Source organism: Oncorhynchus kisutch, linkage group LG17 (genome assembly GCF_002021735.2).
Source record: "Oncorhynchus kisutch isolate 150728-3 linkage group LG17, Okis_V2, whole genome shotgun sequence".
NCBI lineage: Eukaryota > Metazoa > Chordata > Actinopteri > Salmoniformes > Salmonidae > Oncorhynchus > Oncorhynchus kisutch.
The window spans coordinates 82114617-82139294 of record NC_034190.2 but is presented as its reverse complement, the minus strand read 5'-3'; the positions used below and the strand labels follow the sequence as shown (position 1 = coordinate 82139294).

Here is a 24678-nt window from a genome sequence, read left to right as displayed (position 1 = left end):
GTTCATTATTTATCTACACGTGTTTCTCTTAACAGAACAGCTACTGTTTTTCGCCTTGCTGTCCTAGAAGTTGGCATTGGTGCCATGGCAGACTGGGAATCTTTTGAATGACAAATAGCCCTTGCCCCTAAAATCACTCAAATACAGGCCTGTCCTCTGTCCTCTCTGTTTAGGGCCAGAGAGCATTCCAGTTTGCTCTGTTTTGTCAAGTCATTTTATTTTTCTCATGATTTGATTGGGTCTAATTGTGCTGCTGTCCTGGGGCTCTGTGGGGTGTGTTTGTGTTTGTGAACAGAGCCCCAGGACCAGCTTGCTTAGGGGACTCTTCTCCAGGTTCATCTCTCTGTAGGTGATGGCTTTGTTATGGAAGGTTTGGGAATCGCTTCCTTTTAGGTGGTTATGGAATTTAACGGCTCTTTTCTGGATTTTGATAATTAGCAGTTATCGTCCTAATTCTGCTCTGTTTGCGGTTTTGCGTTGTAAAACTAAGTATATTTTTGCAGAACTCTGTATGCAGAGTCTCAATTTGGTGTCCCATTTCGTGAAGCGGACCCCAGCCCTCACAACCATAAAGAGCAATGGGTTCTCTAACTGATTCAAATATTTTTAGCCAGAATCTAATTGTAATTTCAAATTTTTATGTTCCTTTTGATGACAAAGAAGGTCCTTCTTGCCTCGTCTCTCAGATCGTTCACAGTTTTATATAGACCTTCATACCAAATTGAGTCAAAAGATATTTTGAAATCAACAAAGCATGAGAAGACATTGCTTACGTTTTGTTTGTCAATAAGGGTGAATGTGGTCTGTCGTACGGTAATCATCACATTTTCACTGTGGAAGTGTAGGAGTCTGCTGTTAATGATAATGCAGAATTTACAGAGGTTGCTCTCTCTCTCTCTCTCTCTCTCTTTTGCTGCAGCATGAAGGTGTGTGGTAATGTTAGCCTATTGGTTTTATGAGCCAGCATGGATAGAATGTAGAGGTAACACCCACCCCCACAGAACCCTACACCCACAGAACACTACACCCACACCCCACAGAACACTACACCCACCCCCACAGAACACTACACACACCCCCACCCCATCGAACACTAACCCCCTAGAACACAACACCCACCCCCACAGAACCCTACACCCACAGAACACTACACCCACACCCCACAGAACACTACACCCACCCCCACAGAACACTACACACACCCCCACAGAATACTACACACACCCCCACCCCATCGAACACTAACCCCCTAGAACACAACACCCACCCCCACAGAACCCTACACCCACATAACCCTACACCATACCCCACAGAACACTACACACACCCCCACAGAACACAACACCCACCCCCCCTAGAACACAACACCCACCCCCCCAGAACACGACACCCACCCCCACAGAACCCTACACCCACAGAACCCTACACCTACCCCCACAGAACACAACACCCACCCCCCCAGAACACAACACCCACCCCCCCAGAACACAACACCCACCCCCCCAGAACACGACACCCACCCCCACAGAACCCTACACCCACAGAACCCTACACCCACCACCCACAGAACCCTACACCCACAGAATACAACGCTACACCCACCCCCACAGAACGCTACACCCCCCCACAGAACGCTACACACCCCCACAGAACACAACACTACACACCCCACAGAACACAACGCTACACACCCCCACAGAACACAACGCTACACACCCCCACAGAACACTACACACCCCCCCACAGAACACTACACACCCCCCCACAGAACACAACACTACACCCCCCCACAGAACACTACACACCCCACAGAACACAACGCTACACACCCCCACAGAACACTACACCCCCCCCCACAGAACACAACGCTACACACCCCCACAGAACACTACACACCCCACAGAACACAACGCTACACACCCCCACAGAACACTACACACAAACTAACAGTGAGGAAAATCGTTTTTGATATGAGTTCAACAACCAGGAAATAGAGCTAGTGATTAAACTAGGCTTGTGTCTCAAATGGCCCCCTATTCCCTATATAGTACACTACTATAGACCAGAGCCCTATTCCCTATATAGTGCACTATTTTAGACCAGAGCCCTATTCCCTATATAGTACACTACTATAGACCAGAGCCCTATTCCCTATATGGTGCACTACTTTAGATCAGAGCCCTATTCCCTATATAGTGCACTACTTTAGACCAGAGCCCTATTCCCTATATAGTGCACTACTTTAGACCAGAGCCCTATTCCCTATATAGTGCACTACTTTAGACCAGAGCCCGATTCCCTATATAGTGCACTACTTTAGACCAGAGCCCTATTCCCTATATAGTGCACTACTTTAGACCAAAGCTCTACTCCCTATATAGTGCACTACTTTAGACCAGAGCCCTATTCCCTATATAGTGCACTACTTTAGACGTACTCCTAGACCATGAGGCAGAACGCACCTGCATCGTTAAAGAGAGCAACAACAGAGCAGGCCACTCAGACCAACAGAGCAGGGCAGGCCCCTCAGACCAACAGAGCAGGGCAGGCCCCTCAGACCAACAGAGCTGGCAGGCCCCTTAGATTACTTATCCTCAAATTAAAGACTTGGTGGAATGCAATAATGGAGCCACAGGGATGCTGTGGGGGGTGGGGGGGCAGGCTAGGCACTAGCTGACATACCAGAACCCTTCTCAGAGATCCCACTTCTCTCAGAGAAGGAGAGTTGATCTATGTCATAATGAACAGGATTACAGGGACCGGATGGACCTGGTCCCAGATCAGAAATTACACAGTGGAGCAGCTGACGAGGGAAACAACAGAACAGAGGATCTTTGAAGAGTCCAGTCTTCGTCTGATGTTAGGTGGTTAGATCTCTCTCTCTCTCTCTCTGTCTCTGTGGAGTCACTTCAGCAACACATTTCAGTTGGGCACTTGGTTTAAAAGGTTGGGCACAGCCACATCTAAAGGGAGCCTATCGGGTTGATCGGGCCAGAAATAGATTCCTTAGTGTATGAACATAACAGTAGACAAAGATGGTGAGATGGTGACGTCACACCTGCTGGGGGTCTCACGGCCATCAATCATTTATTACTGGACCAATGCCCTTTCGGTTACTGGCCCAATGCCCATTCGGTTACAGGCCCAATGCCCATTCGGTTACAGGCCCAATGCCCTAACCACTCGGCTCCCTGCCACCCTGATATCATCGGCGGTGGGAGTTGAATTCCCCCCCCTCCTCGAGTCGACGGAGAGATTGTATCAATCTAAGTAACATAGTTGTTTTATTTATCTGTCGGTTTAAGTTGAGATATATTTTGGGCTGCGTCTCAATCCAGTGCTAGTGGCCCTTCCACATCTGCTAGTGGCCCTTCCACATCTGCTAGTGGCCCTTCCACATCTGCTAGTGGCCCTTCCACATCTGCTAGTGGCCCTTCCACATCTGTTAGTGGCCCTTCCACATCTGCTAGTGGCCCTTCCACATCTGCTAGTGGCCCTTCCACATCTGCTAGTGGCCCTTCCACATCTGCTAGTGGCCCTTCCACATCTGCTAGTGGCCCTTCCACATCTGCTAGTGGCCCTTCCACATCTGCTAGTGGCCCTTCCACATCTGTTAGTGGCCCTTCCACATCTGTTAGTGGCCCTTCCACATCTGTTAGTGGTCCTTCCACATCTGCTTTGGAAGACGGCCGATCTACAGCTCTGGTTTGTCAGCCCCCCAGCTCTGCTCTGGTTTGTCACCCCCCCCCCCCCCAAGCTCTGGTTTGTCAGCCCCCCCAGCGCTGGTTTGTCAGTCCCCCAGGGACTGGTCACGGGACTGGTCAGGGGACTGGTCACGGGACTGGTCAGGGGACGGGTCAGGGGACGGGTCAGGGGACGGGTCAGGGGACGGGTCACCGCTACCGGCTTAAAAACATATCAGTATGGAGGTTGTTTTGTGCCTACCCAGTAAAATGGGGTTAAATGTGGGAAAATATATTTTTAATTTTTAAATCCTGATACTTTAAACCGTGTTCCTCCTGACTTAGTTTGTGACCATCTGTTTTGTCATTTCTGAACGTGTTATTCAATGTGTTTCTATGGCCTTTAGTAGTAAAGGTCAAAGAACAATATTTTATCAAATCATTTTTTCTAATATATATATATATATATATATGTATTTATTTTATACCTAAAGGGGTCCTAAAAATCTAAATCAAATAAAACAAATAAATAATTTATCTTTATTTATTTAACTGGGCAAGTCAGCCTGGGAACAGTGGGTTAACTGCCTTGTTCAGGGGCAGAACGACAGCCTGGGAACAGTGGGTTAACTGCCTTGTTCAGGGGCAGAACGACAGCCTAGGAACAGTGGGTTAACTGCCTTGTTCAGGGGCAGAACGACAGCCTAGGAACAGTGGGTTAACTGCCTTGTTCAGGGGCAGAACGACAGCCTTGGAACAGGGGGTTAACTGCCTTGTTCAGGGGCAGAACGACAGCCTGGGAACAGTGGGTTAACTGCCTTGTTCAGGGGCAGAACGTCAGCCTGGGAACAGGGGGTTAACTGCCTTGTTCAGGGGCAGAACGACAGCCTTGGAACAGTGGGTTAACTGCCTTGTTCAGGGGCAGAACGACAGCCTGGGAACAGTGGGTTAACTGCCTTGTTCAGGGGCAGAACGACAGCCTTGGAACAGTGGGTTAACTGCCTTGTTCAGGGGCAGAACGACAGCCTTGGAACAGTGGGTTAACTGCCTTGTTCAGGGGCAGAACGACAGCCTGGGAACAGTGGGTTAACTGCCTTGTTCAGGGGCAGAACGACAGCCTTGGAACAGTGGGTTAACTGCCTTGTTCAGGGGCAGAACGACAGCCTTGGAACAGTGGGTTAACTGCCTTGTTCAGGGGCAGAACGACAGCCTGGGAACAGTGGGTTAACTGCCTTGTTCAGGGGCAGAACGACAGCCTAGGAACAGTGGGTTAACTGCCTTGTTCAGGGGCAGAACGACAGCCTTGGAACAGTGGGTTAACTGCCTTGTTCAGGGGCAGAACGACAGCCTTGGAACAGTGGGTTAACTGCCTTGTTCAGGGGCAGAACGTCAGCCTGGGAACAGGGGGTTAACTGCCTTGTTCAGGGGCAGAACGACAGCCTTGGAACAGTGGGTTAACTGCCTTGTTCAGGGGCAGAACGACAGCCTTGGAACAGTGGGTTAACTGCCTTGTTCAGGGGCAGAACGACAGCCTGGGAACAGTGGGTTAACTGCCTTGTTCAGGGGCAGAACGACAGCCTAGGAACAGTGGGTTAACTGCCTTGTTCAGGGGCAGAACGACAGCCTTGGAACAGTGGGTTAACTGCCTTGTTCAGGGGCAGAACGACAGCCTTGGAACAGTGGGTTAACTGCCTTGTTCAGGGGCAGAACGTCAGCCTGGGAACAGGGGGTTAACTGCCTTGTTCAGGGGCAGAACGACAGCCTTGGAACAGTGGGTTAACTGCCTTGTTCAGGGGCAGAACGACAGCCTGGGAACAGTGGGTTAACTGCCTTGTTCAGGGGCAGAACGACAGCCTTGGAACAGGGGGTTAACTGCCTTGTTCAGGGGCAGAACGACAGCCTGGGAACAGTGGGTTAACTGCCTTGTTCAGGGGCAGAACGACAGCCTTGGAACAGTGGGTTAACTGCCTTGTTCAGGGGCAGAACGACAGCCTAGGAACAGTGGGTTAACTGCCTTGTTCAGGGGCAGAACGACAGCCTGGGAACAGTGGGTTAACTGCCTTGTTCAGGGGCAGAACGACAGCCTGGGAACAGTGGGTTAACTGCCTTGTTCAGGGGCAGAACGACAGCCTTGGAACAGGGGGTTAACTGCCTTGTTCAGGGGCAGAACGACAGCCTTGGAACAGTGGGTTAACTGCCTTGTTCAGGGGCAGAACGACAGCCTTGGAACAGTGGGTTAACTGCCTTGTTCAGGGGCAGAACGACAGCCTTGGAACAGTGGGTTAACTGCCTTGTTCAGGGGCAGAACGACAGCCTTGGAACAGTGGGTTAACTGCCTTGTTCAGGGGCAGAACGACAGCCTTGGAACAGTGGGTTAACTGCCTTGTTCAGGGGCAGAACGACAGCCTTGGAACAGTGGGTTAACTGCCTTGTTCAGGGGCAGAACGACAGCCTGGGAACAGTGGGTTAACTGCCTTGTTCAGGGGCAGAACGACAGCCTTGGAACAGTGGGTTAACTGCCTTGTTCAGGGGCAGAACGACAGCCTTGGAACAGTGGGTTAACTGCCTTGTTCAGGGGCAGAACGACAGCCTTGGAACAGTGGGTTAACTGCCTTGTTCAGGGGCAGAACGACAGTCTTGGAACAGTGGGTTAACTGCCTTGTTCAGGGGCAGAACGACAGCCTTGGAACAGTGGGTTAACTGCCTTGTTCAGGGGCAGAACGACAGCCTTGGAACAGTGGGTTAACTGCCTTGTTCAGGGGCAGAACGACAGCCTGGGAACAGTGGGTTAACTGCCTTGTTCAGGGGCAGAACGACAGCCTTGGAACAGTGGGTTAACTGCCTTGTTCAGGGGCAGAACGACAGCCTTGGAACAGTGGGTTAACTGCCTTGTTCAGGGGCAGAACGACAGCCTAGGAACAGTGGGTTAACTGCCTTGTTCAGGGGCAGAACGTCAGCCTTGGAACAGTGGGTTAACTGCCTTGTTCAGGGGCAGAACGACAGCCTTGGAACAGTGGGTTAACTGCCTTGTTCAGGGGCAGAACGACAGCCTTGGAACAGTGGGTTAACTGCCTTGTTCAGGGGCAGAACGACAGCCTTGGAACAGTGGGTTAACTGCCTTGTTCAGGGGCAGAACGACAGCCTAGGAACAGTGGGTTAACTGCCTTGTTCAGGGGCAGAACGACAGCCTTGGAACAGTGGGTTAACTGCCTTGTTCAGGGGCAGAACGACAGCCTTGGAACAGTGGGTTAACTGCCTTGTTCAGGGGCAGAACGTCAGCCTTGGAACAGTGGGTTAACTGCCTTGTTCAGGGGCAGAACGTCAGCCTTGGAACAGTGGGTTAACTGCCTTGTTCAGGGGCAGAACGTCAGCCTTGGAACAGTGGGTTAACTGCCTTGTTCAGGGGCAGAACGACAGCCTTGGAACAGTGGGTTAACTGCCTTGTTCAGGGGCAGAACGACAGCCTAGGAACAGTGGGTTAACTGCCTTGTTCAGGGGCAGAACGACAGCCTTGGAACAGTGGGTTAACTGCCTTGTTCAGGGGCAGAACGACAGCCTTGGAACAGTGGGTTAACTGCCTTGTTCAGGGGCAGAACGACAGCCTTGGAACAGTGGGTTAACTGCCTTGTTCAGGGGCAGAACGACAGATTTTTACCTTGTCAGCTCGGGGGATTCAATCCTGCAAACTTTCGGTTACTAGTCCAACGCCCTAACCACTAGGCTACCTGCCGCCTCTACAATCTAACCACTAGGCTACCTGCCGCCTCTACACTCTAACCACTAGGCTACCTGCCGCCTCTACACTCTAACCACTAGGCTACCTGCCGCCTCTACACTCTAACCACTAGGCTACCTGCCGCCTCTACACTCTAACCACTAGGCTACCTGCCGCCCGTGACCATCTTAAAACAATTCCACATGTCAGCTTTCACACAAATCATCTGTACCTCTTTAAACCTGAGGCAGACTCAATGCTTCCACAGCACTTCACCATGAACACACTCTCCCTGCCTTCCTCGGACAATTAACAGCCTCGTTTGGTCACCAGAGGGAGGCTGCCATGTTGGAGACAAGAGGGGGAGGAAGAGAGGAGAGGGGGACAAAGAGAGGAGAGGGGGACAAAGAGAGGACAAAGAGAGGAGAGGGGGACAAAGAGAAGAGAGGGGGGGAGAGGAGAGGGGGACAAAGAGAGGAGAGGAGAGGAGGAGAGGAGAGGAGAGGAGAGGAGAGGAGAGGAGAGGAGAGGAGAGGAGAGGAGAGGAGAGGAGAGGAGAGGAGAGGAGAGGAGAGGAGAGGAGAGGAGAGGAGAGGAGAGGAGAGGAGAGGAGAGGAGAGGAGAGGAGAGGAGAGGAGAGGAGAGGAGAGGAGAGGCAGAGAGGAGAGGAGAGGCAGAGAGGAAGGAGAGGGGGAGGCAGAGAGGAAGGAGAGGAATAGAGAGAGGAGAGGAGGAATAGAGAGAGGAGAGGAGGAATAGAGAGAGGAGAGGAGGAATAGAGAGAGGAGAGGAGGAATAGAGAGAGGAGAGGAGGAATAGAGAGAGGAGAGGAGGAAGAAAAGAGCAGGAGGAGGCAGGTGGTTTCCATTAGCTGTCTGAGCTCTCCATTTGAAACCCCAGCCAGTCAGCAGCATGGTACTGGTATCCTGCAGCCGCAGTGCCAACATCCCTACTGCAGTGGAGAGCTGTTAGCTTAGCCAGCTAAAACCCAGGACAAAGGGGGTGGGTGTGTGTGTGTTTCGGCGTACATACTGTGAGAGTGTGTTTCAAGGTGTCTCCTATTGATCCCCCAGCGCAAGGCAGAGCTGTGTGTGTGTGTGTGTGTGTGTGTGTGTGTGTGTGTGTATAATCTCCAGTGTGGATCTATAAGCTGGGGTGTGTCTAGACAATATCCTTTAAAGCAGCCTGGAGGAGAGCTACTCAAACGCCTGATCGATCGCACAGGTCGGCGCTCAGTGTGTGTGGTGTGTGTGTAAAACTGCCTGTTCACCCCAGCTGCCTGCCATACAAATGGTCTCCTCTCTCCACTCCTCCGTCAGAGCAAAGAAAGCGCACACACACACACACATCACAGAGCACTATTCAGTCTGAAAACATCACACACGCACAGTTGTATCACAGAGCACTATTCAGTCTGAAAGCTGCACACACACACAGTTGTATCACAGAGCACTATTCAGTCTGAAAGCAGCACACACACACAGTTGTATCCCAGAGCACTATTCACTCTGAAAACATCACACGCACACAGTTGTATCACAGAGCACTACTCGGTCTGAAAACAGCACACACACACATCCTGTCATCTCCTTGTCCCTCCTCTCCACCCCTCTAGCCAATCAATGCACACCAGGTGTCCCTGTCATCTCCTTGTCCCTCCTCTCCACCCCATCTAGCCAATCAATGCACACCAGGTGTCCCTGCAGAACCACTTTCATCTCCCTGGGATAAAACACTAAGCAGACAGAGGGATCTACTGTGTGTGTGTGTGTGTGTGTGTGTGTGTGTGTGTGTGTGTGTGTGTGTGTGTGTGTGTGTGTGTGTGTGTGTGTGTGTGTGTGTGTGTGTGTGTGTTCAGAGTTATATGTTTGTCAGGCTCTGTGACAATAGCAATTAAATAGGTGTTTCATTATTCACAAACCTCTAGTTCACTCACTGTCTTTAATCTTCTCTCACTGTCTACCTTCTCTCACTGCTCTACCTTCTCTCACTGTCTACCTTCTCTCACTGTCTACCTTCTCTCACTGTCTACCTTCTCTCACTGTCTACCTTCCCTCACTGTCTACCTTCTCTCCCTCCCTCACTGTCTACCTCTCTCCCTCCCTCACTGTCTACCTTCTCTCCCTCCCTCACTGTCTATCTTTCTCTCCTTCCCTCACTGTCTCTCTTCTCTCCCTTCCCTCACTGTCTCTCTTCTCTCCCTCCCTCCCTGTCCTCTTCTTCTCTTCTTCTTCCCTCCCTCCTGTCTCTCTTCTCTCCCTCCCTCACTGTCTCTCTTCTTCCTCCCTCACTGCTCTTTCTTCTCTCCCTTCCCTCACTGTCTCTCTTCTCCTCCCTCCCTCACTGTCTCTCTTCTCTCTCCTCCCTCACTGTCTCTCTTCTCTCCCTCCCTCACTGTCTCTCTTCTCTCCCTCCCTCACTGTCTCTCTTCTCTCCTCCCTCCTGTCTCTCTTCTCTCCCTCCCTCACTGTCTCTCTTCTCTCCCTCACTGTCTCTCCCTCCCTCACTGTCCTCCCTCCCTCACTGTCTCTCCCTCCCTCACTGTCTCTCTTCTCTCCCTCCCTCACTGTCTCTCTTCTCTCCCTCCCTCACTGTCTCTCTTCTCTCCCTCCCTCACTGTCTACCTCTTTCTAGGTCTGTTTAAATCCCTCTCCAGGTCAGTTGTCCATATTGTGTGCTACTATAGACCAGGATAAAGAGGTTTAACACCTAGCCAGGTATAATCTAGACCAGGATAAAGAGGTTTAACACCTAACCAGGTATAATCTAGACCAGGATATAGAGGTTTAACACCTAGCCAGGTATAATCTAGACCAGGATAGAGGTTTAACACCTAGCCAGGTATAATCTAGACCAGGATATAGAGGTTAACACCTAGCCAGGTATAATCTAGACCAGGATATAGAGGTTTAACACCTAACCAGGTATAATCTAGACCAGGATAAAGAGGTTTAACACCTAACCAGGTATAATCTAGACCAGGATAAGGAGGTTTAACAACCTAGCCAGGTATAATCTAGACCAGGATAAAGAGGTTTAACACCTAGCCAGGTATAATCTAGACCAGGATAAAGAGGTTTAACACCTAGCCAGGTATAATCTAGACCAGGATAAAGAGGTTTAACACCTAGCCAGGTATAATCTAGACCAGGATAGAGGTTTAACACCTAGCCAGGTATAATCTAGACCAGGATATAGAGGTTTAACACCTAGCCAGGTATAATCTAGACCAGGATATAGAGGTTTAACACCTAACCAGGTATAATCTAGACCAGGATAAAGAGGTTTAACAACCTAGCCAGGTATAATCTAGACCAGGATAAAGAGGTTTAACACCTAGCCAGGTATAATCTAGACCAGGATAAAGAGGTTTAACACCTAGCCAGGTATAATCTAGACCAGGATAAAGAGGTTTAACACCTAGCCAGGTATAATCTAGACCAGGATAAAGAGGTTTAACACCTAGCCAGGTATAATCTAGACCAGGATAAAGAGGTTTAACAACCTAGCCAGGTATAATCTAGACCAGGATAAAGAGGTTTAACAACCTAGCCAGGTATAATCTAGACCAGGATAAAGAGGTTTAACACCTAGCCAGGTATAATCTAGACCAGGATATAGAGGTTTAACACCTAGCCAGGTATAATCTAGACCAGGATAGAGGTTTAACACCTAGTCAGGTATAATCTAGACTAGGATAGAGGTTTAACACCTAGCCAGGTATAATCTAGACCAGGATATAGAGGTTTAACACCTAGCCAGGTATAATCTAGACCAGGATATAGAGGTTTAACACCTACACTGTACACACACACACTGTACACACACACACTGTACACACACACTGTACACACACACACTGTACACACACGGCAAAGTTCAGTTCATGTAAAAAGAGCTCTGTTGAGAAATGGCAGCAACTGAGTAAATGCCTGAGGTGTGTGTGTGTCCAGCCCCAACTCTAATCCACACAGTTCTGTTCCTACAGAGATACATGGAGGATGAGGTATCAACAGAACATTATGCACCCCTACGTTAATCTCGTGTGTGTGTGTGTGTGTGTGTGTGTGTGTGTGTGTGTGAGAGTGTGTGTGTGTGTGTGTTTATAAAGGACATCAGTCCAGTCAGGTTTCACTAGAATACTAATTGGAGGAGAAACTATTTAGCAGGAAGCAGAAATATCTTTATGTAACATTACTGCAGCTTGTTCTACGTTCACTCACCGTCTAGGAATATATACATATCATCTCTGGCAGCAAGAAAGAAAACCTGTGACCGTCTTGTGAACATATTATTGAAGTGACTGTCTGCATGGTTGAACAGGAGACAAAGCAGTAGTGAGCTGAGCTCTGCTCTTTCTCCCCTCTCTCTCATCCTGCTCTGTCATCTAGCTCTCTCTCTCTCTCTCTCCCCCCTCTCTCCCATCCTGCTCTCTCTCTCCCCTCTCTCTCATCCTGCTCTCTCTCTCCCTCTCTCTCATCCTCCTCTCTCTCATCCTGCTCTCTCTCTCCCCTCTCTCTCATCCTGCTCTCTCTCTCTCCCCTCTCTCTCATCCTGCTCTCTCTCTCCCCTCTCTCTCATCCTGCTCTCTCTCTCCCCTCTCTCTCATCCTGCTCTCTCTCTCCCCTCTCTCTCATCCTGCTCTCTCTCTCCCCTCTCTCTCATCCTGCTCTCTCTCTCCCCTCTCTCTCATCCTGCTCTCTCTCTCTCCCCTCTCTCTCTCCCCTCTCTCTCATCCTGCTCTCTCTCTCCCCTCTCTCTCATCCTGCTCTCTAACTCTTTTAAACATTAAATGCAGACAGAGAAGGTTTAATGGAGTCAATGTTATGCATGTCTGTGTGTGTGCGTGTATGCACGTGTTTTAAGGAACATGTCAGGAACAGGACCAGGAGAGAGTGATGGCTTTTTCAATGACCTCACGGATACCGACAGAGATAATGTAGTGAACTAACGGACCTCACGGATACCGACAGAGATAATGTAGTGAACTAACGGACCTCACGGATACCGACAGAGATAATGTAGTGAACTAACGGACCTCGCGGATACCGCCAGAGATAATGTAGTGAACTAACGGACCTCGCTGATACCGACAGAGATAATGTTGTGAACTAACGTACCTCACGGATACCGACATAGATAATGTTGTGAACTAACGGACCTCGCGGATACCGACAGAGATAATGTTGTGAACTAGCGGAACTCACGGATACCGACAGAGATAATGTAGTGAACTAACATACCTCACGGATACCGACATAGATAATGTAGTGCACTAACGGACCTCGCGGATACCGACAGAGATAATGTAGTGAACTAAATGACCTCACGGATACCGACAGAGATAATGGAATGAACTAAATGATCTCACGGATACCGACAGAGATAATGTAGTGAACTAAATGACAGAGATACACGGTATCGTTAGAAAAGTTCTCTATTACAGTAAAACAATGTCTCAATGAGGGAGGGGGCTTGGTGTCTGTCACACAGTCACAGCAGAAAAGACCAAAAAGACAATATGAGAACAACAAGCGGACATAAATGCTGATAAAAACAAAAAATATTGTTGTAATACAGAGATTTGGAACAGCGCGCCAAAACATACATTTGAATTAATACAATTAATTTGAAATAGTGGCCAGTTACAGGGGAGGGTACTGGAGGAGGAACATCTTGGCTGTAGAAATGTTCTGTGTTCGTATTAAATAACTAAACATTGCAGCGACCACAGCGCAGCACAATGTTAGCTACTTGACCTTTTTTCTCCTCCCTCCCGTCAGTATAAACAGAGCGGGATGATGACACACTCTCCCCTCAGTCTGCTTTTCAAGCAATTTATAAAAACAGCGGGTGAAGAAGAGGCCGTGTTTACAGTCGGGGAAAAGGTTATGGCTGTGTATCAAATTTCACCCTATTCCCTAAACATTACTTTTGACCAAGGCCCATATGGTTCTGTAGTAGTACACTATATAGGGAATAGGGTGCAATTTGGGATGCAATCTGTCTCTCCTTTTATTCTCCCTCCACACTAAGTAATAGATAAGAACCACTCATTCTCTACACTAATACAGATCATTTACTTCAGAACCACTCATTCTCTACACCAATACAGATCATTTACCTCAGAACCACTCATTCTCTACACCAATACAGATCATTTACCTCAGAACCACTCATTCTCTACACCAATACAGATCATTTACCTCAGAACCACTCATTCTCTACACTATTACAGCTCATTTACCTCAGAACCACTCATTCTCTACACCAATACAGATCATTTACCTCAGAACCACTCATTCTCTACACTAATACAGATCATTTACCTCAGAACCACTCATTCTCTACACTAATACAGATCATTTACCTCAAATAAGAACAAATTCGTATTTACAATGACGGCCTACCCCACGGGTACGTCCGGATGTGATACAGCCTGGATAAAGAAACCATACCTCAGAACCATCTACTTCAATATGAAACGCTTCATGCCATAACCAGGCCTGTATCGTTATCACATTATATTATTAATTAACTTATGCATAATTCATTTTCGTTTAATTACTTAACATGAAAGACAATTGAGCCCAGATACTTCACAAACTGAGCCTACCGGTAAATCCTTTTGGCCTATTGTTTAGTCTAAAGCGCTATTCTGGTTCTAGTGAAAACCAGATTATTTTTTAAGACCAAAAACCAAATAGGCCTACAAGCTAATAGGACCAAAATAGAGTGCTGTAAACTGTTTATTCAACTGTGAAGTTTAGACTGAACAACTAGAGCAGGACTTCACAAAGCAAACTAAACTAAACATTGATTTGTACCAACATCCCAGCCAAACCCTGGAGAGGGCTAGCCCCAAACCCTAGAGAGGGCTAGCCCCAAACCCAAGAGAGGGCTAGCCCCAAACCCTAGAGAGGGCTAGCCCCAAACCCAAGAGAGGGCTAGCCCCAAACCCTAGAGAGGGCTAGCCCCAAACCCTAGAGAGGGCTAGCCCCAAACCCTAGAGAGGGCTAGCCCCAAACCCTAGAGAGGGCTAGCCCCAAACCCTAGAGAGGGCTAGCCCCAAACCCTAGAGAGGGCTAGCCCCAAACCCTAGAGAGGGCTAGCCCCAAACCCTAGAGAGGGCTAGCCCCAAACCCTAGAGAGGGCTAGCCCCAAACCCTAGAGAGGGCTAGCCCCAAACCCTAGAGAGGGCTAGCCCCAAACCCTAGAGAGGGCTAGCCCCAAACCCTAGAGAGGGCTAGACCCAAACCCTAGAGAGGGCTAGCCCCAAACCCTAGAGAGGGCTAGACCCAAACCCTAGAGAGGGCTAGACCCAAACCCTAGAGAGGGCTAGACCCAAACCCTAGAGAGGGCTAGGCCCAAACCCTAGAGAGGTCTTAGCATCTGAAAAACAAAGACATCAAGAGGCTGTCTTTTAAAAGAAAAAAACATAATTCAGGCCTATACTATAACGCCAGACTAAACCCCACACTATAACGTCAGACTAAACCCCATACTATAACGCCAGACTAAACCCCATACTATAACGCCAGACTAAACCCCACACTATAACGCCAGACTAAACCCCATACTATAACGCCAGACTAAAACCCATACTATAACGCCAGACTAAACCCCATACTATAACGCCAGACTAAACCCCACACTATAACGCCAGACTAAACCCCACACTATAACGTCAGACTAAACCCCACACTATAACGCCAGACTAAACCCCATACTATAACGTCAGACTAAACTCTGCTTCTTTTCTTTTCTGTGAAATGTGACCAGATTTCATTAATTTGACTCAGTTATCAAAAAAATATGCCACTGAATTAGGCTAGTTAAAGCAATCAACTTTGAATTAGCTGTTGACAGAAAATATATATATTTCTCTACAGGCCTAGCCTGCATCTCTTGGACTGAAGCGTCTTTCAGGAGAATCACATCGGAGAAAAGCAAACACTATATTATGATATTTGTTGCCAAAGAGATGAAGAGCCTTACTGACTTAGCAATGAATTGAACTTACCGCCAGGTCTGTAAACAACATCGTCTTCAGTAATGAAGGAAGTGATCTCTCCGTTCTCCATCCGTTCATACCTCGACTTCTTCTTGATCATCTTCTTCTTTCCCTTCTTCCCTGACTCCTCCCCCATCCCCATGTTGACCCCACCTACTGCCCCGGCCCCTCCCCTGTTCTCGTTATCCTCGTCCTCGCTCTCCGCGTAGTTCTTAGCTCCGCCCTCCAGCGTGCAGCTACGGCGTGGTCGTGAGCTCTCGCTCTCCCTGGATGCTTTGTCCCTCTTGTCCCGGTCTCTGTCCCTCTCTCTGTCCCTCTCCCTGTCTCGGTCTCTGTCCCTGTCCTTCTCCCTGTCTGGCTTGTCTTTGTCCGCGGTCATGATTCGCCACGTGCCTTCCTCAGTCCTCTCACGGCTGGGCCTCCGTGAAAGGTAGACTGTCAGCCTGGGCTTCAGTCTTCTGAATTGACCAATCAAATCCAGGGAAAATTCAGCCACACCAACAACCCCAGTGTTTCAGGAAAAGCTGTGGATAAAAGACAGAGAAAGAGACATTAATGACTGGATAATCATTCAAAACCTTACGTTTACATTTCTGGTCAGGAGCTGCAAAATAGTGAGTGGACATTCCCCAAATAATACCTCAATAGCAGGGTAGCCTAGTGGTTAGAGCGTTGGACTAGTAACCGGAAGGTTGCAAGTTCAAACCCCCGAGCTGACAAGGTACAAATCTGTCGTTCTGCCCCTGAACAGGCAGTTAACCCACTGTTCCTAGGCCGTCATTGAAAATAAGAATCTGTTCTTAACTGACTTGCCTAGTTAAATAAAGGTAAAATAAATAAAAATATAAACTACCTCAACACCTATATAATTGAGGTATCAAACAAATACCTTTAATAGTTCAAATTATCTGGGGATATAAACATAATGTACTGTAATCACACTTAGTGAGTAAAAGGTAATTTTGAGAGGGGAAAAATGTCCACCAGCCCGACGACGCCACAAGGCACTTAATTCTGTCCCAAATGGCACCTTATAATCTATATAGTGCACTACTTTTGACGAGGGCCCACAGTGTTGAGGCCTCTGCCAATCTCAACCCGGCACGGCCAGAAGACTGGCCACCCCTCAGAGCCTGGTTCCTCTCTAGGTTTCTTCCTAGGTTCTGGCCTTTCTAGGGAGTTTTTCCGAGCCACTGTGCTTCTACATCTGCATTGCTTGCTGTTGGGGGTTTTAGGCTGGGTTTCTGTACAGCACTTTGTGACATCGGCTGATGTAAAAAGGGCTTCATAAATATATTTGATTGATTGAATGATTGATTGATTGATTGCTGGACTGCTGAGCAAACCATGGGGTTCAAATACTATTTGACATCTTTTAAATACTGCCTGTAGTGCCAGGTAGGTCAGGGTTTATACATTTTGGACTGTTCCATTTTTCCCCCATTACAACAGGCTAGCTCAATCACGCACAAATAAAATATTTTAAAATGATTACAAATACCTGGTGTGGAGACTGGCTCAAAATGGCTTTCCGCCCTGCCTGCAGTCTATTTACTTAGCTATGTATCCACACACACACACACTGCCCTATACAGTATGACTAAAGAGGTAGTTCTCATTGGCCAATCATTTGCTTTTTCCCCCACTAAAAACTAACTAGAAATATCTATAACAGCCCCTTGAGGGAACAGACCTGGCAATCAGTGAAGCAATGGTAAATACCATGGCCAGAGATGGAGGGAGGGAGACGATTACACCCAGCCGTCGCCACGGCTTCTATTAATGACCTAATGATGAGTTACCACGACGACCGCTGAGCTGCGGAGACACGCAGGCCAAACAAACTATCACTGTATATACAGACACACACACACACACACACCGGTCAGCCAACATCCATCTCTCACCCTTGTGGGTGTCCATATAGACAGGTCTGTCCTGAAGGTGTGAGTGACCTGAGCTTTGATACTGCAGCTCTGGACCTAATCCCAGCTCTGCTCTGGGAAACACACCACAGAGTAGCTGCTATAGACTCTATAACCACAGAAACACCATGTTGACCAGGGGAATCAAAACGTACACGCGAGGGAGTACAATCCCGCCCGCATTTTGACAGCGAGGACATTTTCACTGCGGCCCTCCAGACCTCGTTGAAAACCAAAAGCTGCCCCCGGGGCTAAATGAGTTGGCTACGCTAATCAGATCAGTGAAATAACACCCTTCATCTGACAACAATGATGATTTAAACATTAGTAAATATAAGTTTAGGTTACACAGTGAAACAAGAGCCCTTTTCTCCATTCGTTGTCTTAATAAGTGATCTCATAAAATGACAAACAAAATTAAACCAGAGTGAAAATAAATATTCAGAGAAACATTAACTGTGACAATGTAGCATGTTGTATTATAATAATGAACTGTGATAATGTAGCATGTTGTATTATAATAATGAACTGTGATAATGTAGCATGTTGTATTATAATAATGAACTGTGATAATGTAGCATGTTGTATTATAATAGTGAACTGTAATAATGTAGCATGTTGTATTATAATAATGAACTGTGATAATGTAGCATGTTGTATTATAATAGTGAACTGTAATAATGTAGCATGTTGTATTATAATAATGAACTGTGACAATGTAGCATGTTGTATTATAATAGTGAACTGTAATAATGTAGCATGTTGTATTATAATAATGAACTGTGATAATGTAGCATGTTGTATTATAATAATGAACTGTGATAATGTAGCATGTTGTATTATAATAATGAACTGTAATAATGTAGCATGTTGTATTATAATAATGAACTGTGATAATGTAGCATGGTGTATTATAATAATGAACTGTGATAATGTAGCATATTGTTCAATAATAATGAACTGTGATAATGTAGCATGTTGTATTATAATAATGAACTGTGATAATGTAGCATATTGTTCAATAATAATGAACTGTGATAATGTAGCATGTTGTATTATAATAATGAACTGTGATAATGTAGCATATTGTTCTATAATAATGAACTGTGATAATGTAGCATGTTCTACTATGATAATGAACTGTAATAATGTAGCATGTCATCAACGCGGCACCACAGTTATAGCACTGTGAACTTGAATGAATACATATTTCGAAAAATTAAAAACAAACATTAGGCTATGCCTTATGCCGGGTTGTAAAGCCGTTGTAATCAAAATTCTACTTCAAACTATCCTTTTGAGAGTTGCATCTGGGAACTAGTTTTGTACGATGGTAAGTGGTGGGTGTCGATAAACCGATACGTTTTAGCTCCACAGTAGATTACAACGGCGATGAGAGTTAATAAAACGGATAAAAACGTAAACAGATTGTCGCCACTGCTCAGCGAGAATAGCCTACGCAAAGTGGCGAGTGTAAGTTCGTCGTTGTTGTCGGCCAATCACAAGTCATCAACGCGGCACCACAGCCATAGAGCCCTCCGTGTTTGGCAAAGCAAATTAGAAGACTATCTAATCAAAGGCAGATGTAAGTTAAATGGAAGTAAAAGATAAATGAGAAGGATATGCCACAGCGACCAAGAGCCAACAGGTAGGTGGATACTTCATCATCTGAATGGAGTTGTTGTTATGTGTAACTGCAGGACAGGGAGGAAGAGTATGTAGCCTCAATTAGCCTAGCTAGCTAGCTCAGGGCATGACAAATGTTTTTAGCAACTTGTGCTTTGGACAAGTAGGACAGATTGATGAACTTGTCCAAAAGCTTCCAACATACACCATGGAGAATCAAACAAAAATGTAAGGTGAACTGCCTATTGGCTTCTTTGCATATTCAAGCCAGTCTCAAAATACAACACTGCCCCTTTAAGACTCTCCTGGAGGATGATTGGCCACCCTTGGTAGCCTATAATATATTGCAACATTACAATTATAACCAAATATGTAAATGTACTTATTATATTAAGGATGTCGCATCTACGGTTCCAAACAGACTTTGGGACAGCTCTGGGAAGACAGATCAAAAATTCATACAACCACAGCACAGATGTTATTTTTTTAAAGCAATGAAGCTGATGCAACAGATCAGACTGTTTAGCTTAAAATGATAATGTTTTATTTCTTCATATTATAAGCTCAACAACGCGCACGTGGCCATTGGCTACGCGTAAACATCCCAAAATACAATTCGCAGGAAAACACCTTTCTTGTGTGAGTGGTTTCATGTGAAGGAGATAAAAAATATTAGTTTGAAATGAAGAGGGGAGATCTAAAAACGCATCAACTAGCATGGGTTACTATGACGACTAGGATTATCATCAACTAGCATGGGTTACTATGACGACTAGGATTATCATCAACTAGCATGGGTTACTATGACGACTAGGATTTATCATCAACTAGCATGGGTTATGACGACGACTAGGATTATCATCAACTAGCATGGGTTACTATGACGACTAGGATTATCATCAACTAGCATGGGTTATGACGACGACTAGGATTATCATCAACTAGCATGGGTTACTATGATGACTAGGATTATCATCAACTAGCATGGGTTACTATGACGACTAGGATTATCATCAACTAGCATGGGTTACTATGACGACTAGGATTTATCATCAACTAGCATGGGTTATGACGACGACTAGGATTATCATCAACTAGCATGGGTTACTATGACGACTAGGATTATCATCAACTAGCATGGGTTACTATGACGACTAGGATTTATCATCAACTAGCATGGGTTACTATGACGACTAGGATTATCATCAACTAGCATGGGTTACTATGACGACTAGGATGATCAGCAACTAGCATGGGTTACTATGACGACTAGGATTATCATCAACTAGCATGGGTTACTATGACGACTAGGATTATCATCAACTAGCATGGGTTACTATGACGACTAGGATTATCATCAACTAGCATGGGTTACTATGACGACTAGGAACATTGATATTAAGTGTTTATAAAGTTATTCCTTCAGGTTTTATGTTCGTATTTTGGCTAGGCTGCTTTTAAACTATTAAGTATACGGTTAAATTGTTTCAGAGTGCTGACCACCTCCGCTCAGATTCAAGGTGGGTGACGTGTGGTGTGCTAGAGGCACGGTACTTCAATCTCCGGTCTTGTTACCATTTAATCGGAACGAACAACGACTCGGGTATGTCAACAGAAGTCTTCAGAAGTTTAGATGTTAATCTTTATTATATTTGTCAAACATGACTAGCATTTAAGTCTATATTTATTAGAGCCCGACAGATTTATCGGTTGACCGATATTATCAGCCGATATCAGCCTTTGAAGGGGCAGGTGAGAGGCTGTGAAGGGGCAGGTGAGAGGCTGTGAAGGGGCAGGTGAGGATGTGAAGGGGCAGGTGAGGATGTGAAGGGGCAGGTGAGGATGTGAAGGGGCAGGTGAGGATGTGAAGGGGCAGGTGAGGATGTGAAGGGGCAGGTGAGGCTGTGAAGGGGCAGGTGAGGCTGTGAAGGGGCAGGTGAGGCTGTGAAGGAGCAGATGAGGATGTGAAGGAGCAGATGAGGCTGTGAAGGGGCAGGTGAGGCTGAAGCAGTTCCACATCAAATCCCCAGGATCCTCGGAAAAAGAAGGTGGAAGAGGAGTGAAATAGAAGACGACAGAGGAAAGGACAGAGAAAGAGGAGGGAAGAGAGAAGCATCTTCAGGGTCTTGCTCCCTACTTCACCATTTACATTATTGAGATGGAGTCAACAGGCTAACCTAGCAAACTCACAGCCAGCCAGCCACACAGGCAGCAGATCAGGGCTTCAATCAACTACAACTTGTTTCAATTCAATTCTGTGTACTGGTTTGTGTCACAAACGGCACCCTATTCCCTATATAGTGCACTACTTTAGACCAGAGCCCTCTGGTCTAAAGTAGTGCACTATGAAATAGGGTGCCGTTTATGTGGCATCCCTGGTAACCACCATGCTGTGGCTCTTTAAGCACCCCCTTTAAGCACCTGTGGCTCTTTAAGCACTGTGACTACAGCCCTGTTACCGACGAGGCTGATACTGTGACTACAGCCCTGTTACCGAAGAGGCTGATACTGTGACTACAGCCCTGTTACCGACGAGGCTGATACTGTGACTACAGCCCTGTTACCGACGAGGCTGATACTGTGACTACAGCCCTGTTACCGACGAGGCTGATACTGTGACTACAGCCCTGTTACCGACGAGGCTGATACTGTGACTACAAGCCCTGTTACCGACGAGGCTGATACTGTGACTACAGCCCTGTTAACGACGAGGCTGATACTGTGACTACAGCCCTGTTACCAACGAGGCTGATACTGTGACTACAGCCCTGTTACCAACGAGGCTGATACTGTGACTACAGCCCTGTTACCAACGAGGCTGATACTGTGACTACAGCCCTGTTACCAACGAGGCTGATACTGTGACTACAGCCCTGTTACCAACGAGGCTGATACTGTGACTACAGCCCTGTTACCAACGAGGCTGATACTGTGACTACAGCCCTGTTACCAACGAGGCTGATACTGTGACTACAGCCCTGTTACCAACGAGGCTGATACTGTGACTACAGCCCTGTTACCAACGAGGCTGATACAGTGATAGTCTAATCTGAACAGGGGGGGGGGGACCCAGACCCCCTGGAAGGTACTTCGTGGAGCATTAAGCATCATATTGGGATTAGCTGTTTGTGTTAGCTTTAATACATTACTCTTAGCTTAACCTAATCTGATGTGATAGCCAACCCTGAGAACAGCAGCAGTAGCACAGGAGGCAGAGTGTAGGACAGGCAGGCACACACACACACCTATTCCATTGGCTGATGAGCCGCAACCTTTTCCCTCAGCAAGTCAAGAGCAAAGACCTATTTTTAGCCTCCATTTGGGGATAGTACTGAAGGTAACGGGCTGTACTGTGGCAATGATAGCGAGAGGCATTCAAACATAACATACACATTTAATACACAGCAGGCTAATAACTACAGTCTAGCTAGCTACTGTGGTGGAGGAAAACCTCTCTCCCCAAAAGTACAAGAGACAGTAGCCTACAACATGAACATGGAAAAACACGTCGAGGTTGTGTTTAAAATGCTTCTTCTACACACGATTCCCTCTTCGTGAGGGGCGTGCTTTCGTGAGCAACTTAAGTCGCAGGCTGGGCGCCCCCTGTTGGAGTGACTTCCTGTCCCTGTGTGTCAAATTGCACCCTGTCTCGTAGATAGAACGCTATGAGCCCTGTTCAAAAGGAGTGCACTAAGTAGAGAAAAGGGCACCATTGGGCCCTGTTCAAAAGGAGTGCACTAACTAGAGAAAAGGGCACCATTGGGCCCTGTTCAAAAGGAGTGCACTAAGTAGAGAAAAGGGCACCATTGGTCCCTGTTCAAAAGGAGTGCACTAACTAGAGAAAAGGGCACCATTGGGCCCTGTTCAAAAGTAGAACACTAAGTAGAGAAAAGGGCACTATTTGGGACCCATCCCCTGGAGAATGGGTGGCGTGTGGCAGCGGGCAGGGCCATCATGATTCTACTTTTTTAAATTGAGTTTCACCAGAGAACCCCCCCCCCCCCCCCTCCTATTCTAACTCCTATGAGTGGCTGAAGTGTCTATCAAGACCCAGAGAAGATATTATTACCAAGACATCTACACAGAAACATTATGACAACATAGAATTTAAACCCCGCCAGAGAAGATAATATTACCAAGACATCTACACAGAAACACGTGGGATTTCATCATCAACGACAACAACTCCTACATTTTTATCAAGGCAGGATTAACAGAAGCTCCCCATTGCCCCCTATACACAAAAAAGACTGTTGGTTGTTGGGTGTTGTTGACAGATGTGTCACAGCCTTTGTGTGTTTGTTAATCAGATATAGAGAGAACATCAGCTTCTGTACAGAGACAAAAACAACTGAAATACGACTGTGTTCCCAATGGCATCGTATTCACTTTTATTTTCATTTTTTTAATTTATTAAACTCTTATTTTACCAGGTAAGTTGACTGAGAAACACATTCTCATTTACAGCAACGACCTGTGGAATAGTTACAGGGGAGAGGAGGGGGATGAATGAACCAATTGGACCAGGATCCATACTCAAAAGCAGTGCACTGTTTAGGGTGGGGCTCCCCAATAAGCAGCCCGCGGTCCAAATTCGGCCCATGGGATGATTTTATTGGGGCCACCAAGATCTCTGAGCAATTTCGTTTTTATTTTTTTATAGTATATTTACAAATAATATCCAGGCCTTTATAGCCTATCGTCTAGTTGGGCTATAACAAGGAAAATAATATGTTTTGTGATAACTGCACTGGGATCTACATTTTGTGTGGGGGGAAAATTGTTTATCGTTCGGGAATTTCTTAACGTTAAGGATCTCAATTTTATTTAAACATTCACACCTCTACTTTAAATGATTATGTTTTGGTCAAATACTAGATCTGTTTAGGTTACTTGCAGTAAATTTGCATTGTACAAATGACTTAGAATTATGTTCCGGCCACCTGACCATTCGCGCCAAAGAATGGGGGGTATCCCGACAGAATGTAATTGGGGACCACTGCCGTAGGGAATAGGGTACGAGATTTAGGATGTATGCCTAGTCTACTACGGGGAATAGGGTACCATATTTAGGATGTATAACTAGTCTACTACAGGGAATAGGGTACCAGATTTAGGATGTATGCCTAGTCTACTAACAGGGCCGAGCGAAGCTTTTCACAATATAATATCTGATGTTCTTCTCTTTTAAACATCTTCCTCTTCCTATCTAACGATCGCATCCATCAAGTCAATTTAAACTGGTAGATGTGGAAAACGAGAACAGAGGCTGTATTCATAACAGACCTGTAGATTTAGTCAATTCAAACTGTGAAAGAGACTGTATTCATAACAGACCTGTTGTACATTTAGTCAATTCAAACTGTGAAAGAGACTGTATTCATAACAGACCTGTAGATTTAGTCAATTCAAACTGTGAAAGAGACCGTATTCATAACATTGTCGTCCTCAATCCCTAAAGCTACTTGAATCAGTCGAAAACACCATGTTTCAAATACAGAATTGAATAGATTAGGTTGATAGTGTATCTCTAGGGGTCCCCCCCCCCCACACACTGAGACAGGAAACAAACCAGTACATATAGATAATCATGGTGTGATTGAATAACACTGAGGATTCAAAAAGGACAACACATAATCACCACACCAACATCTTCAAAAAAAGGCGCGGGGGGGACATCTTTAAAATAAGAGATATCAACAACAAGGCCATTAG

The 24678-nt window shown here is 46.5% G+C and overlaps 1 protein-coding gene across 2 annotated transcripts in view; it reads right to left on the bottom strand.

The window, feature by feature from the left end:
- The window catches only part of LOC109883993 (arginine-glutamic acid dipeptide repeats protein-like), a 195699-nt gene that overhangs the window by 48705 nt on the left and 122316 nt on the right, over positions 1–24678 (bottom strand). For both annotated transcript variants that reach the window (XM_031794801.1, XM_031794800.1), the window contains exon 2: positions 15422–15936. In XM_031794801.1, coding sequence (XP_031650661.1) covers positions 15422–15791 — 370 coding nt within the window. In that variant the 5' untranslated portion in view covers positions 15792–15936. The remainder of the gene's footprint in view (positions 1–15421; positions 15937–24678) is intronic.